Below are 16,363 nucleotides of genomic sequence, written 5' to 3'. Positions count from 1 at the left end.
TCCTCAGTGGCACATAGAAACAGCTGATATGCCAGACCCATCGACAGTTTCATGGTGACAGACGAACAACATTGAGACATGTTCAGAGAGAAGGGGATGCAGCAGGAACAGAATCAGAAAGAAGTAATGAGATGGCATGGAGCGGCAGTGGGTAAGGAGAGACTTTGTGGAGTCAGCCAACTAAATCACGTCTCACCTAATGTCTCGTCTTGGCTCTAATAGCAGGGCTTCCACTAATTGAAGGACAGGATGGGTGTTGGGGACTAGGGTGTCAGAGTGTCTGTTTCTATCGACTGGAGGGTCAGGATGGGTGCTGGGGTGTCAGGGTGATGGGGTATTGATGTTTCTACCAACTGGAGGCTCAGGATGGGTGTTGAGTGCTGGGGTCAGTTGGAGGGAGTCATTGTTTGCAACCAGGGTCCAGGGTCCAATGGAATGATTGAGACTTCCTCTCGAGGAGCCATTCTCAACCTTGTTTTGCCTGCGGCTCTCTCTCTGTTCAAAGTTTATAGGCCCCCCCTCCCTGTGAAGCTGTCAAGTTTTGTTGGCTTCTTCCATGCTTCCCTCCTACCAACAAACCAAATCTATTCATGATTTAAGTTGTGGCCCCCTTTAAATGTGCCATTTCCCCCTCCCCCACTGGGGTGAGGGGTGGGAGAGAATATGGACCTTGTTTGAGAATGGCTGGTCTAGTGGTTCCCAGTACAGGGCAGGGCCAGGAAAACTAATTGATCCAGGAACACCCAATGATGGATGGGCACAGGACGATGTGGTCCAGGTTCCCCAGGAGGTGGGGGGGGGGGGGTGAGGCTGATGGAATCCAGGTGTATCTAATGCAGTAGCATCAGCCAGGCCATTGTCACCATGACTAGGTCCGAGGGTCTGCAGGGAAGGGGATTCCATGACAAGGGACACAGATAAGCATTTCTATAGCTGCAAGGGAAACACCAGGATGGTGCATTGCCTTCCTGATGCCAAGGTCTAGGATGTCTCTGATCGGGTACAGGCAATGCTGAGAGGGGAGGGGGAACACACAGAGATTGTGATCTGCATTGACATGGACATGGCCCCATACAATGTGTTCAGGGAGTAAGGTAGCATTAAAAATCAGGGCATCCGACCAAGGGTTGTAATATCAGGATCACTAACTGTGTTGTGAGGCAAGAAACAGGAAGATGGTGCAGTTTAATGTAGGGCTCAGGATCTGGTGCAGGTGGGAGATATTTGGTTTATTGCCTATTATCCATGGCAGGTAGGATCTGTACAAAAGGGTCGGATTATACCTGAACTGGAGGGGGATCTGTATCCTCGTGGGGAGGTTCACTAGTGGCACTGGGGAGGGTTTAAACTCAAGTGATAGGGGCGGGAACCTGGGCAGCACGTGGAGGAGTTGAGGGGATGGCAGCTGCTGGGGCAAGCAAGTCTGACAGGAAGGGACAGGTGAATGTTCACAGCGAGGCTGAGGGACTGAAACAAGGAGTATTGTGGGGCAGGTGGATGGAGAGAGCCTGGATCGGTGCTTAGAATTATGATGTAGTCACAGCTGGTCAGCCTCTGGAGCTGAAGGGGCATTTACACTCATTCCCTTACCAGGTGCCTGACAAAGTCACAGCTGGTCAGCCTCTGGAACTGAAGGGGCATTTACACATGTTCCCTTACCAGGTGCCTGACAGAGTCACAGCTGGTCAGCCTCTGGAACTGAAGGGGCATTTACACACACTCCCTTACCAGGTGGCTGACAGAGTCACAGCTGGTCAGCCTCTGGAGCTGAAGGGGCATTTACACTCATTCCCTTACCAGGTGCCTGACAAAGTCACAGCTGGTCAGCCTCTGGAACTGAAGGGGCATTTACACACGCTCCCTTACCAGGTGCCTGACAGAGTCACAGCTGGTCAGCCTCTGGAACTGAAGGGGCATTTACACACGCTCCCTTACCAGGTGGCTGACAGAATCACAGCTGGTCAGCCTCTGGAGCTGAAGGGGCATTTACACACGCTCCCTTACCAGGTGCCTGACAGAATCACAGCTGGTCAGCCTCTGGAGCTGAAGGGGCATTTACACACACTCCCTTACCAGGTGGCTGACAGAATCACAGCTGGTCAGCCTCTGGAGCTGAAGGGGCATTTACACACACTCCCTTACCAGGTGGCTTCATACTGTATCAGGAGCTGTCAGTTCAGGGATTATTGATCAAATGATCTTATTCCTGAGCTCTGAACAAAACCAGATTCAGCACACACACCAGGATCACCTGTGGAGGGGACAAATGGTACATTTTCTTTGCAAATTGTTTTTCAATGTAATGTTTTTTCAATTTATTTTCATTACAGTAGAAGCTGATTCTGGCCATTTAAACCTATGCTGTCCAATTACACCCAATTTAACCTAAAAAAACCCCAGTACATCCTGAAGGGAGGGAGGAAAACCCACACAGCCCCAGGGAGAATGTACAAACTCCTTAAAGATAGCACGGGATTGAAACCCAGGTCACTGGCGATACCAAGTTTTGAATGTCTTGCCGTTTTGTTGGCTGCACCTTATTCTCTGAGGTTGCTCAAACCTCCGTTCACTGCCTGTAACTGTTTCTCTGGGTGACATGATGGAATTTGGAGGTTTGGTGGTTGTCCGCAAACCCCCCTCTTCCCCCCCCCCCCCCCCCAGGCCAGGTTTTGTTCCTCCCACAGTAATGTGGCAGGCACCAACCTCACCCTCAGCATCATCCCAGCCCCTGGCCTGAATTGCAGGGCTCAGGATCATCCTGACCCTGCAGCCTGTGTGCCTGCTGTCCTCCCTGACCCTGCAGCCTGTGTGCCTGCTGTCCTCCCTGACCCTGCAGCCTGTGTGCCTGCTGTCCACCCTGACCCTGCAGCCCGTGTGCCTGTTGTCCACCCTGACCCTGCAGCCCGTGTGCTGTTGTCCACCCTGACCCTGCAGCCCGTGTGCTGTTGTCCACCCTGACCCTGCAGCCCGTGTGCCGTTGTCCTCCCTGACCCTGCAGCCTGTGGTCCACCCTGACCCTGCAGCCCGTGTGCCGTTGTCCTCCCTGACCCTGCAACCTGTGGTCCACCCTGATTTACTGCACCTGGTGAACCCACTGTGGCCTCCTCTACATTGGTGAGACCAGACACAGATTGAGCGGCCACTTAGCTGAACACAAATGCTCCAAGTGTGGGTGTGAACGAGCTTGCAGACACCAACTATTTTCACTCCCCAACCTTTCCCTCGTGGACAGAACTGCCCTCATTCTCACTGTCAGGGTGAGGACAGACACGAACTTCAATAACAACATCATATTTCTTTCTCCTGGACAGCCTGAAATCTAGTGGCATCAACATTGGATTTTCCTCATGTTAGGCAACTCTCACCCCATCTGATTCCACTGTTTCCATTCTCTCAACTCCTGGACAATATTTCCTTCAATATCCCCCCCCCTTCCACCCCACCCACGGGCAGTGAAAATGCTGAACAACCAGAGGAAATGTTCACATGAACCATCTGACTCTCAAATGTACAAACCAATCTTTAATTATTTATTGAACAGATGAAATCCTTGTCCTGCATGTGTCCTGTTTGTCTGTGTGTGTGTGTTATGTCTGGGTGAGTGTCTGCGTGTTTTGCACTGAGGACCGGAGAATGCTGTTTCGTCGGGTTGTATTTGCACAATCAGATAATGAACTCAATGCAATTTCTTTTCCCAGTGATCTCCCCCTTTACGTCTTGCTGCCTCTCACACCTTTGGTACAATACCCTTTCACCTTTTAGCCCCTCTCCACCTCCTTTCACCCCTTTACATATGCAACATCACCCCATTTACCTTCCGTCTCAGTAAAGGGTCCAGACCCAAACCACTGCCTGCCCATTTCTACCCACGGATGCTGCCTGACACACGGACCCACCAGCAGCTCACGGGTAGTCCAAGGTTCCAGCATCTACAGTCTTTGTGCTTCTGTTAGCTCTGAATCTGCCTCAAGTGGTCCAGTGTTTCACCATCCACAGGAGATAGGAAGCAGAGAAATGCTAGGCAGATGCAGGCAAACAATGGTGCCTTGCCCATCACCCACCCACCCTCCCCCCCCCACTAAAATAATCTCTTAACGTGAGGCAATGTCCAGACCAGACAGTGACATTACCCCAATGTGATATAACATCAGGGCAGCAGGCAAAGACTCCCCCGCCTCTCTCCTCCTCCTCCCCCTCCTCTCACTTTCCTTCCATTCCCCATGCGCCCCTCCTCTTCTCCACCCCTGCCCCTTCCTCCCTCTGGAGGACCCCTGATGTGCCCTTCCCTCACAGCCTGACACATTGAGCCACCAACAATTGCCCCAGTACATCACCCAGCTCTCAGGGCCATAGATGCTATATCAGAACTACACAGGGAGAGGGAGGTGGTTGCCACAATACCAGCAGCCAGGGTCAAATCCCGCGCTGTAAGGGTTTGTACCTTCCTCCCTGTGTCTGTAAGGGTTTCCTCCCACCCTTCAAAATGAATGGGATTGTGGTGTAGTTGGCTGGCACAGGCTCGAGGGCTGTATGTGTGAATTTACTGCAGCCCTGTACAACATGGATCAGCTCTCTCGGCAGGTGGCTTGTCTGCGATATTTCAGCCTCCAGTACTGTGGTTGAAAACAGTGTCAGGCATGATGGATGGCGAGGGACATCGTGCTGGGTACGAGGGGGACACCCAGCCCCAAAGGCTCTGACGTGGGACCCTGGACTCTTGGGGAGAGACGAGGCCACTTGGGAATGTGGGGGTGGGGGGGGGAGGGGTCAGCACGGTTACCATAGCAGTTAGTGCAACCCTATCACAGGGCCAGCGACCGGGGTTGAATCCGGTGCTGTCGTTAAGGTGTTCATATTTTCTCCCCGTATCTGGGTGGGTTACCCCGGGTGGTCAGATTTACTCCCACCCTTCAAAAATGTACCGGGGGGGAGGAGTTGTGATGTCACCGAGTGGTACAGGCTTTAATGGCCAGAATTAGCTTGAAATAAAATCTTTAACATTTAAGATATAAAACATGTCAATTTAAAACTGTGGGCTGATGTGAGCCATTGCCAAGGAAAGCCGAGGTGACGAAGGACCGCACAGCTGGGTCTGGCAGCCCACAACCGCGAACACGCTGCACATTTTCCCTGCATGCAGGAACTGCTGTCTACCCGACGGACCTGGCCACAACTCCCCCAGCTCTGGACCAGCGGCAGCCCAGCTCCCTCACACAACAACATCCCCAACCACCCGCTCCATACTCACAGGCTTCAACTTCTGCTTCAGACTCATGGCGAGTGTGGGGATCGCAGCAGCAGGCGGGGATGTGCCCAGCTTTGACAGCAAGCCTGCACATCAGTGCCCAGCAGTCAGCGAGCTGGTGCCATGACGACAGCTCACTCATTGTTTTTTCTCTCTATTGATAGTGCGAAGATTCTGACATACAATCTTAGATCAGCTGCTAAAGTGTCAACACTTCAACTCTACACAATCCCTCCCTCCACAGAGCTGTGAGGCACCACATTATGTAGCCAATCCTGCCCGTGCGCAGCTTGTACTGAGCTTCAGAGAGCAACTCTTACAACACAATGCTGTTACAGCACCAGTGACCCAGGTTCAAACCCACCGCTGTCTGTAAGGAGTTTGCATGCTCTCCTCATGACTTTTTCGGTTTCCTCTGCCTTCCTTTCACGTTCCAGACACATGGGGGTTGGTAGGTTAATTGATCACAGGGGTGTATTTCGTGGAGTGGGCATGTTGAGTCTGTAAGCAGTGTTCAGACTCATACAGTGTGGAAACAGGCCCTTCGGCCCACTGAGACGATACCAGCCAACACACACTCACAGCCATCCCAGTTTATTCTGCTCTCATTCCCTTCATCCTCCCCTCAATATGAGCACTCACCTAAACACAAGGATCAATTTACAGTGGCCAAATAACTGAGCTCCCCACGTCTCTGGGAATGAAGGAAGCTCCATCGAGGACGGTTACAAGAGGCGGTGTTTCTATCCTCAGAGACCTCCCAACCCACCCCCACCCAGGCCCTGCCCTCGTCACTCTGCTACCATCGGGGAAAGGGAGCCTGAAGACGAGCACTCAGTGACACAAGGACGGCTTCCTCTCCGCCATCAGATTCATGAACGATCAATGGACCAAAGACTTTTTTTCTCTTATTGCTCTATACTTTTTAAAAAGTGTATTTTCGGAAATGTAAACGACAGACATTTTTATGTCTGTATTGCACAATAACACAGCTGCAGAACAGCAAATCTTCTGTGTGTTCACGATGATAAATCCCAGTGAAAGCTGGGTGCCAGGAGTGGTGTGAGGCAACTTATGTGCTAACTACACCGCTCCACTCAGTAACACACCTGTTGTAACATCACATACACAGTACCGCACAACCCACGTTGTACACACCCTGCTGCACAAAACGTACCGCATTCCCTCTCCACACAACCCATACCGTACACACCCTGATGCACACTATGTACCGCATACTCCCTCCACACAACCCATGCTGTGTACCCTCTGCCGTGCACACGGTAACAGGCCCTTCTAGCCCTTGAGGCTGTGCCGCCCAATTATACCACAACTCCTGGTACGTTATGAAGGGTGGGAGGAAACTGGAGCTCCAGACACAGGGTGGATGTACAAACTCCTCACAGCCAGCGTGGGATTCGAACCCTAGTCGGTGGCGCTGGAACATCATTGCATTAACCGGGCCCCCCAAACATTTCTCATGTCTCCAAGGCTGACTACAACTACACAGCACAGGTTTAAAGTGTGAGGGGAAAGATGGGGCAACTCTTTCACACAGAGGGTGATGGGTGTATGGAACTGGTGGTTGTGTGGAACTGACCAAAGTAACTGATGGGCACATGGAACGGCGGGCATGAGGAACGAGCTGTTAGAGGAAGCTGTGGATGAGAGGAGAATTACACATCGAGAAGACAGCATGGTTAGCGTAGAGGTTAGCGTGACGCAGTTCCAGTGCCAGCGACCTGGGTTAGAATCCCATGCTATCTGTAAGGATCTCCCTGAGACCTGTGTGGGATTCTCCCGGGGCTCTGATTTCCTCCCACGTTCGTAGGTGAATTGGGTGTAACTGGGCAGCACGGGCTCATGGGCTGCCTTGTTAAACAAAACATTTAAAGATATTTGGACAGGTACATGGATGGGAAAAGGGTGTGAGGGTTATGGACAGGGAGCGGGTAGGTGGGACTAGAGGAAATCACTTAAATCGGTGTGGACAGAGGGGCTGTGATGGCCTTTTACTGTACTGTTATATGGTCCATCCTGTCCAGATATGAGACAGGGAGACAGACGTAAACAGGAAGGACGTGGCCCGCGGACCTTACCCAGATAGGGAAGGAACCGGGACAGAGACAAACCCTCAGCCCTCACTGTGCTTCTGTTTTACAGGCTCGTGCCTACCTTGCCTGGTGGACGTTGTCCCGGTCAAGAATGAGGAAGGGGCAGTTGCCATATTCATCATGAACTTTGAGGAACTGAGGGGCACCTCGCACAAGACGACCAAAGGGAGGAACCACCAGCTGCCCCCATTAAATACAGCATCGTCAGACACCTTGGTCAGCATGAGTGTGTTGGGCTGAACGGCTTTCTTCCCTCATGTACAAAGCAACAGTTCTAAAGGAACTGCTCACACTAACTGTCCAAGACTCTCACCCTCCTGAAACTATTTATTTGAATAGATGAAATACTTGTCCTGCACGTGTACTGAGTGTCTTACGTCTGGTTGTGTGTCTCAAGGACCAGAGAACGTTGTTTTGTCGAGTAGTACTTGAACAATAAGCGCGACTTGACAATTCAGAATCTGACGAATTGGATTTTTTTAGAGAAGGCTTGGCCGGACTGGGCAGGGGGAATGGCTGACAGAGGACAGCTGAGAGACAGGGCCACACAGGGAAACAGTGCATGGTAACAGGCCCTTCCAGCCCTTCCAGCCTACAAGCCTGAGCCACCCAAATTAATCTACTGTGGTTTGCCATCATTTCTAATCCTGTGCTGGCGTGGCATTGGCTGCTGTGGGAGAGGGGCATGAGCACAGGCTGAGAACAGCCCTCCGGCACTGCCAGGAAATCACACTCACGCTAATATCCAGGGATTTAGCGCTTGAAACAATCCAACTAATTGACAGGCCATTGCTTCTCCAGCTAAGTGACAGATGGTGTCTGGTGAGGATTATCACCTCTATCACAATGGGGAACAAGACACAACCCATTAAAAAGGTAAAGCTGCAGGCTCTGGGGTCGAGCAGTACTCCAACGTGCTGGAGAAACTCAGCAGGTCGTCCAGCGTCCGTAGGGAGCAAAGGGTGACCAACATCAGGTCACAAAACCAGGCAGGTGTCTGAATAAAAGGTGGGGATGGGGAGGAGGAAGGGGTAGGAGAGGAGAGAAGTGATGGGAGAGAATGGCTCTCTGACAGGAAGGGGGATGAGGGTGTGGGAGCGGTAGAGATGGAGACAGAGGAGTAGGGAAGGTTAACTGAAATTGGAGGTCGATGTTAGTGCCAAAATGTTGGTTATCCTTTACTTCCCAAGGATGTTGCATGACGTGTTTGTGGCAACCTAGAGCAACAATGTTTGGTGCCCGAGAAACAAAAACAGCAGATGTTGCAAAATCTTGAGCAAATAATCAGGGTGGCAATGTTAGTGCAACGGTGAGCAGTGGTCAGTGCAGCGTTCTTCCAACACCAACGACCCAGGCTCGAATCCCACGCAGTTTATAGATCCACCTCATGTCAGTGTGGTGTTTAGCCAGGGGCTCCCTTCACAACGTACTGGAAGTTGGAGCTTGTGGAGTGGAAGGGCCTGTTACTGTGCTAAATTTAAATATGGACTGGGCGGTTGGGGGGGGCTCGGGCAGGTCAAGCAGCAGCTGTCAGCGTGGGGTTTAGCCGGGGCCCGGACCACATGATCAGTGTGGAGCCGGGCCAGGGCCTGGACAACGAGATGGAAACCTGTTCGGTTTGATGTGCCTGATCCCCTCAGAGCCAGGAACACAAGGTTCAACCGGAGTTGGTGATTTAGCAGGAATGTAGTGTCCAGTCTACAAGATGGTTGGTGGTTACCACGGCATCAGGGAATGCCACACATACCCCCTCTACACACATCAGGTTATAGCTCCTCTACCCTGTCTTCCCCCAGGTCTCGGGTAGGCTGCACGTCCATCCTGTAGGGAGCTGGGCACATTTCAACACTACAGCACAGTTCAGGCCCTTTGGCCCCTTGATGTTGTGCCAACCCATTTATTACTTTAAAAAGTATCCTGTGACCCTCTTATTTTACTTCCATCCACGTGCCCATCTAATGTTCCAGCCTCCACCACCATCTCCAGCAAGGCTTTCCAGGCCCCCACAACTCTCCATGTAAAAGACTCCCCCCTGACTCCCCTAAACTGCCCTCCCTTCACTTTGTACACATATCCTCTGGTGTTTGATACTCCTGCCCTGGGGAGAAGAGGCTGGTTGTACACCCCTATAATTCAGGAGGCAGGTAGCTGGGTGACTGCCAGGAGAGGGAAGGGGGAGATACAGACAGCGAAGAGGACCCCCTGGTGAACAGTGCGTCGGCCTTCATTAGACGGGCAATTGAGTTCAAGAGCCAAGAGGACACACTTGGGAACATTGTGTTCAGTTCTGGCCACCTCATTCTAGGAAGAGAGTGAAGAGGGTGCAGAGGAGATTCACCAGGGTGCTTGTCACCTTGACTGGAGAACATGTCTTATGAAGCAAGGTTGCCAGAGCCGGGACTTTTCTCTTAGAATGATGAAGGATGAGAGGAGACTCATGAGAGGAACACGAGGCTTAGATGGGGTGGACAGCCAACATGTTTATCCTGGGGCAATAACAGCGATCACCAAAGGGAATGCAGCACTGAAATCTACAGTCCAATGCAGGCCCTCAGGCCTACAGAGATGTGCCAACCTAATAACCTACTCTGACACTGCCTTGAGTTTTCATACTGTAAACACATCATCTTTCTTAAAGTCAACCATCTCCAGCTTCGCGAAGGTCCTTTTCTCTGGTGAATACTCATCAAGGACCTTTGCTGCTTCCTGCAGCCTCACTTTCACGCTGATGGGCCTTGTCCTCCTTCACAAAACTTATTCTTCACAGAGACATGGTTACGGACCCTGTTGACCTGCAGAAGATGCAAGACTCCTAGGTTTTCTTCGCTGCCTGAATCAAATGGGGAAACATTCGGGCCTTTGGTAGATCCGTGAAAGGTGGTCTCCCTGCCAGAGATGAGACCATTCATGGTGGAGCACCACGCATCTCCTCTAGCTCGAAATCTCCCACTGAGGAGTCCTGACCGGCGAACAGGCAGGAGCTGGAGATCGACTGGGATACTGGTCTGCTCAGACAGGGCCCTCGTTATCAACCAACGCATCACTGTGATTCCACACCACGTCTTTGCCATAAGGATCCAGAAGAAGCTAATAGACATCGTCTGAGGAAACTGGACACACTGGGTCTCTGCTGCAGTCCTGAGGCTTGGTGTGCACCAAGGGGGTCACTTTCCACCTGCAGAGCCTCCACGATGGCACGTATCGGCACTGAACTTTCAATACCAAGCACACTGCCTCCAGCTCCCAGCTGCAAACATCAGTCCAGGCACTCTGTGTGAGTGGTCTGTATTTTACTGAGACCTGATCAGGGTCTGCTTTGTGGTTTCCTACAGACAGAGAGCTCCTCGGCCAGAGGTGGGTGATGCTTTGAGGAGAGAGGAAGCTGATCCCAACCTGTCTCTACCGCACTACACGGCCAGAATTACCCATCGGGTCCAGGCCCCAAGTCTCTCACACTCCATGTGTTGTCTCAAGCAGATGCCCTTTGTGTCACTATGGACCCGCTGCACTCAGGATCCCTTCCCCCTGCACTGTGATTCACTTGGTACACTGGGAACTTGACATCTAAGTGGGGTGGGGGGTCTTGCCTCCAGCGATGACAATGCCACAGCAGGTTGTGCTTTCACACAGCCAGAAGGCATTTCGTGAGTTAACTTGGCTGGGTTAACCCACCAAGTGTCAGATCCCAGATGAATTTAACTCACCCTGCCAGGTTGGGACATTACACTCCACACGATTACCAGAAACGGACCCGCTAAACCCACACGGAAATGGTGGTGTGGAAAGGGCTAATGAGGGGTGCTGCCTGGCAGGGTAGGGTGGTTCTGGGCGGGGGGGGGTGGGGCCGATGAGGACTCGTACCTGTGTGACTTTCTCCGTGACGTTCTGAGTTCTCTCCTTCACTTTGCTGGGTGCAATGATCTCAATCTCAGTGGCTGAAGGTGTGAAGATGATGTCAGGGTTGAAGTCCACGAAGTTGAGGGTGATTTGTGGGATTTTGCTGATGGCTCGATACTTCATCAGGTCAGAGTCGGATGTGGAGTTCAGTAGGTTTGGTTTAAAGTTCTTTGATCCTCCTTCAGAAAGCAGAAAGATCATTAAGGCTCCACTCCAGACAACGTCGAATCATGGTTCAGTGACCAGCTGAAGTACCCAGCGCTGTGGGGGAACAGAGGACAGGACCCAGACAGACCACAGGGGCCCTCAGAACTGGAGGGATGGTCCGTCACTGTCCCGATGATCAGCTGTAGAAAGAAGTCAGTGGTAATCTCTGGCCCAAAGGTGTCCTCCTCAGCACAGATCTTCACCTGAACAACATCCACTGTCTGGCAACTTGCAGCCCAATGTGACCCACCTGTCCCACCCCAGCCCAGTGCATTCAGGAGGACCTGTCTCACCATCTCCAGGAGCTAGGCCCTCCCAACCCAGAGCGGACCACTGACACCTCGAGGTCTCTGAACCAACTCCAGCCTCTCACCTGTGGGCCGTTCTATTGCCTAACACATCAGCTGGATGAAGTCAGCAGGTCACGCATCGTCTGTAGGAAGTGCAAGGTACCCAGCATGGGCCTTTCGTCAGGAATGAAGAAAGGATGGGTGCACCCTGACTAACAGGGTGTGGGAAGGAGCAGGTGGACCGTAGACTGAATGGTTGATGTTTCAGGTTGGACATACACGTCTTAACGCAGGAATCAAAGTCATACAGCGTGGAAACAGGCCCTTCAGCCTAACTGCCCATGCTGATTACAATGTCCCACCCACACTCAAGCATACGCTTGGCCCCATCCCTCTAAACCCATATTATCTGTGTCCTCCTCCTGTACCTCAGGGAGCAGTTGTGGGGAGCATCGCACAGAGCAATTCCACATAGTGGCTTCCCCAATTTGCAGGAGTATGTATACACACCGGGACACAAAGGCAGCAACCCCCTCTCGTAACATTTAAGGGAACTGCTCCCCATATTGGCTGCTCTCCAGCCCCACCCTCCTGCCTCTGTCCAGAAATTTGCTCAGCATCCTGCTGCCTGCCCCGTTTCTGGGTGTTCCTGGGGAGGAAGTGTCCACGAACTCACTGGAGTCGTCTGGGACCGGTGGTCAATACAGGGGATGGACAGCTGTGAACCTTGAACTGGTTGAAGATGCTGGAGCACACATCAGGACGAGCAGCGTCCATGAGGAAGGAAGAGTCAAAGTTCCAGGCCAAGGGGCCATGTGTCATAACTGGGAAACAGGGTCTTAGTTCCGGATTCCCAAGCATCTACAGTTTTGGCTCCAGTTTGGTTGAAGTTTTGAATTTATTTCTGTTGCTTTTAATTGTTATTTTAAAACAAACACCCACAGCCACCTCAGAAAATTAAAGCTCCCTCCACACCATTCCCATCACACACTCCTGGGGTCAGATGCAGAGTAAAGCTTCCTCCGCACCATCACATCACACACTCCTGGGGTCAGACACAGAGTGAAGCTCCCTCTGCACCGTCCCATAACACACTCCAGGGTCAGACACAGAGAAGCTCCCTCTGCATTGTTCCGTCACACTCACGGGGTCAAACACAGAGTGAAGCTCCCTCTGGAACAATAAACGTTCTGCTGGAGAGCTGGGCACTGGTCGGAGAAGACTCGTTTGACGTTCGGGCTGGAACCCTTCCAGCATTCTATGTTCCTTCCACACTGTCCTATCCCTCCTGGGACATCACAGGCAGGGCACGGCTGCTCCATTCTGCCCTCACTACCTACCTGCCCTGGCCCCATGAGCTGTTCGGACCATCCCCACAACTGAGGACGTGCTCCAAGCCTCAGTACACGTGCGCGTGTCGGTCGACATGTGAAGCCAGACTTGTACCTCCGTTTAACATAGAAACATAGAAGATAGGAGCTGGAGTAGGTCATTCGGCCCTTCGAGCTTGCTCCGCCATTCAATTTAGTTTGGACTGGGGCTGAGTCTGGGGGTGGGAGGAGGAACGACGTTGTCCATTCTCACCTGGCACTGCTTTCTTCTCCTTGAACTTCTTCTCAAACTTGTTTCGCATCACGTCGATGTTGTCGACCGAAGAGGCACGTCGAATGCTGTGGCAGCTGTCGGCAGACTGGACTGGCATCAGATTGGTGTTGGTGCAGCGCAGCTCCGATCCTGCCTGCATTCCAGTTCCAGATTGGTGTCAGGTCCACGCACCGGTGACTTGTCGAGGAGGTCCGCAAGCGATTCCCACTCGGCTGCCACAGTGTGGACACAGTTGTCACCGTGGGAGGCACACATCTCCTGCATGGCCAGCGAGTCTCCGTCGGAGGGTGACTGCCGATCCACCTCTGCATCAAAGCCCTGCCTGGCCAGGGACTGCTGGCTCAGGGTCACAGTCCGCAGAGATGGGAGCTTCAGTTTGAACACCTTCCCCCGGCCTGCGGAGAGAGACGAGAGGTTCAGCACCAGGCTGGCACACAAGGGGAACTCAGCTGGTCATACAGCATCCAAAGCAAAACCAGGGAGGGGTTGGAATAAAAAGGGAGGGGGAGGGACGGGGAGGGGGGGGGATGGGGAGGGGGACGGGGAGGGGGGGGGACGGGGAGGGGGGGACGGGGAGGGGGGACGGGGAGGGGGGGACGGGGAGGGGGGGACGGGGAGGGGGGGACGGGGAGGGGGGGACGGGGAGGGGGGGACGGGGAGGGGGGACGGGGAGGGGGGGACGGGGAGGGGGGGACGGGGAGGGGGGGACGGGGAGGGGGGGACGGGGAGGGGGGGACGGGGAGGGGGGGACGGGGAGGGGGGGACGGGAGGGGGGGACGGGGAGGGGGGGACGGGGAGGGGGGGGACGGGGAGGGGGGGACGGGGAGGGGGGGACGGGGAGGGGGGGACGGGGAGGGGGGGACGGGAGGGGGGGACGGGGAGGGGGGACGGGGAGGGGGGGACGGGGAGGGGGGGACGGGGAGGGGGGGACGGGGAGGGGGGGACGGGGAGGGGGGGACGGGGAGGGGGGGACGGGGAGGGGGGGGACGGGGAGGGGGGGGACGGGGAGGGGGGGACGGGGAGGGGGGGACGGGGAGGGGGGGACGGGGAGGGGGGGACGGGGAGGGGGGGACGGGGAGGGGGGGACGGGGAGGGGGGGACGGGGAGGGGGGGACGGGGAGGGGGGGACGGGGAGGGGGGACGGGGAGGGGGGGACGGGGAGGGGGGGACGGGGAGGGGGGGACGGGGAGGGGGGGACGGGGAGGGGGGGACGGGGAGGGGGGGACGGGGAGGGGGGACGGGGAGGGGGGGACGGGGAGGGGGGGACGGGGAGGGGGGGACGGGGAGGGGGGACGGGGAGGGGGGGACGGGGAGGGGGGGACGGGGAGGGGGGGACGGGGAGGGGGGGACGGGGAGGGGGGGACGGGGAGGGGGGGACGGGGAGGGGGGACGGGGAGGGGGGGACGGGGAGGGGGGACGGGGAGGGGGGGACGGGGAGGGGGGGACGGGGAGGGGGGGACGGGGAGGGGGGGACGGGGAGGGGGGGACGGGGAGGGGGGGGACGGGGAGGGGGGGGACGGGGAGGGGGGGACGGGGAGGGGGGGACGGGGAGGGGGGGACGGGGAGGGGGGGGACGGGGAGGGGGGGGGACGGGGAGGGGGGGACGGGGAGGGGGGGACGGGAGGGGGGGACGGGGAGGGGGGACGGGGAGGGGGGGACGGGGAGGGGGGGACGGGGAGGGGGGGACGGGGAGGGGGGGACGGGGAGAGGGGGACGGGGAGGGGGGGACGGGGAGGGGGGGACGGGGAGGGGGGGACGGGGAGGGGGGGACGGGGAGGGGGAGAGGGGGAGGGGGAGGGGGGGACGGGGAGGGGGGACGGGGAGGGGGGACGGGGAGGGGGAGGGGGAGGGAGAGGGGGACCGCCCTCCCCTTTCACTGACACTGAAGACACTGGGTCCCTGAAGCAGCTGCTCCTCCGCCTGTTCCTGGGCCGACCCTGCCCCCCTGTGGACTGTACCAGAATTGCCATGCACCACCCCCCTGTGGTCCGTACCAGAAGTGCCGCGGTCTGGGGGCAGCCGGTGGTTTCTCCCTCTGGTCGTCTTGTGCGAGGTGCCCCTCAGTTCCTCAAGTTCATGATGAACATGGCAACTGCCCCTTCCTCATTCTTGACCGGGACAACGTCCACCAGGCAAGGTAGGCACGAGCCTGCAAAACAGAAGCACAGTAAGGGCTGAGGGTTTGTCTCTGATCCGGTTCCTTCCCGATCTGGGTAAGTCCGGGGGCCACGTTCTTCCTATTTACGTCTGTCTCCCTGTCTCATATCTGGACAGGATGGACCATATAACAGTACAGTAAAAGGCCATCACGGCCCCTCTGTCCACACCGATTTAAGTGATTTCCTCTAGTCCCACTTACCCGCTCCCTCTCCATCACCCTCCAATCCCCTCCCAACCATGCACTCATACAACCTTCTCTTAAATGATTCTTCCCGCTGTGTCCTAATCGATCTGGTCAGACCTGCGTCCACAACCCCCACATTCCCTGATGTCCCTGATTACTCCTCACACTCAGGCCTGACGACAAAGTCAGACTCCACACTCATCACTACAGCCCCCATGACACCATGAGGCTGCTCTCCTCTGCTCAATTCAGGACAGGACCTTCAGCCCAACTATCTGCTGACCCAGTTCACAGTCTGGGCAAGTCCCATATCCTTCTCAACCCGCCCGGATATGGATCTCCCTCAGGTGAAAAGGTGGCCCTTCAGGCACCTTTTCAACCTCTCCCCTTCAACCAACCAACTCTAGTTCCAGAATCCTCCACCTTGGGAATAAAATCTGAGCCTTTACTTTAGCCAGGCACCTTGTTGTACATCAGACACAAGAACAGAATCAAGCCTTTCAACCCATCAAATTTGCTCCACTATTCAAATCGTGGCCAATCTACTTCTCCTCTCAACCCCCTTCTACTGCCTCCTCCCTGCAACCTTCAGCACCCGCAAAACTCCACATTAACCCTACCCAGTGACTTGGCCTCCACTGCCATCTGTCACAACCAATTC

General features: G+C 55.2%; 2 protein-coding genes across 2 annotated transcripts in view; both read right to left on the bottom strand.

Annotated features, from left to right (window-relative positions):
* Nucleotides 1–13,583, bottom strand: part of kcnh6a (potassium voltage-gated channel, subfamily H (eag-related), member 6a) — a 62,958-nt gene extending 49,375 nt beyond the window's left edge. Inside the window, exons 1-2 of the mRNA XM_069905236.1 lie at nt 13,338–13,583; nt 11,221–11,435 (exon numbers count right to left, since the gene is read on the bottom strand). Coding sequence (XP_069761337.1) covers nt 11,221–11,435; nt 13,338–13,497 — 375 coding nt within the window. The 5' untranslated portion in view covers nt 13,498–13,583. The remainder of the gene's footprint in view (nt 1–11,220; nt 11,436–13,337) is intronic.
* An 86-nt stretch (nt 13,584–13,669) lies between these two features.
* Nucleotides 13,670–16,363, bottom strand: part of LOC138746796 (voltage-gated inwardly rectifying potassium channel KCNH6) — a 43,716-nt gene continuing 41,022 nt past the window's right edge. Inside the window, exons 4-5 of the mRNA XM_069905256.1 lie at nt 15,353–15,507; nt 13,670–13,753 (exon numbers count right to left, since the gene is read on the bottom strand). Coding sequence (XP_069761357.1) covers nt 15,419–15,507 — 89 coding nt within the window. The 3' untranslated portion in view covers nt 13,670–13,753; nt 15,353–15,418. The remainder of the gene's footprint in view (nt 13,754–15,352; nt 15,508–16,363) is intronic.

The sequence above is a fragment of the Narcine bancroftii genome, chromosome 12 (genome assembly GCF_036971445.1).
Source record: "Narcine bancroftii isolate sNarBan1 chromosome 12, sNarBan1.hap1, whole genome shotgun sequence".
NCBI lineage: Eukaryota > Metazoa > Chordata > Chondrichthyes > Torpediniformes > Narcinidae > Narcine > Narcine bancroftii.
The sequence above is the reverse complement of the archived record's forward strand: the minus strand, read 5'-3'. Positions and strand labels throughout refer to the sequence as shown.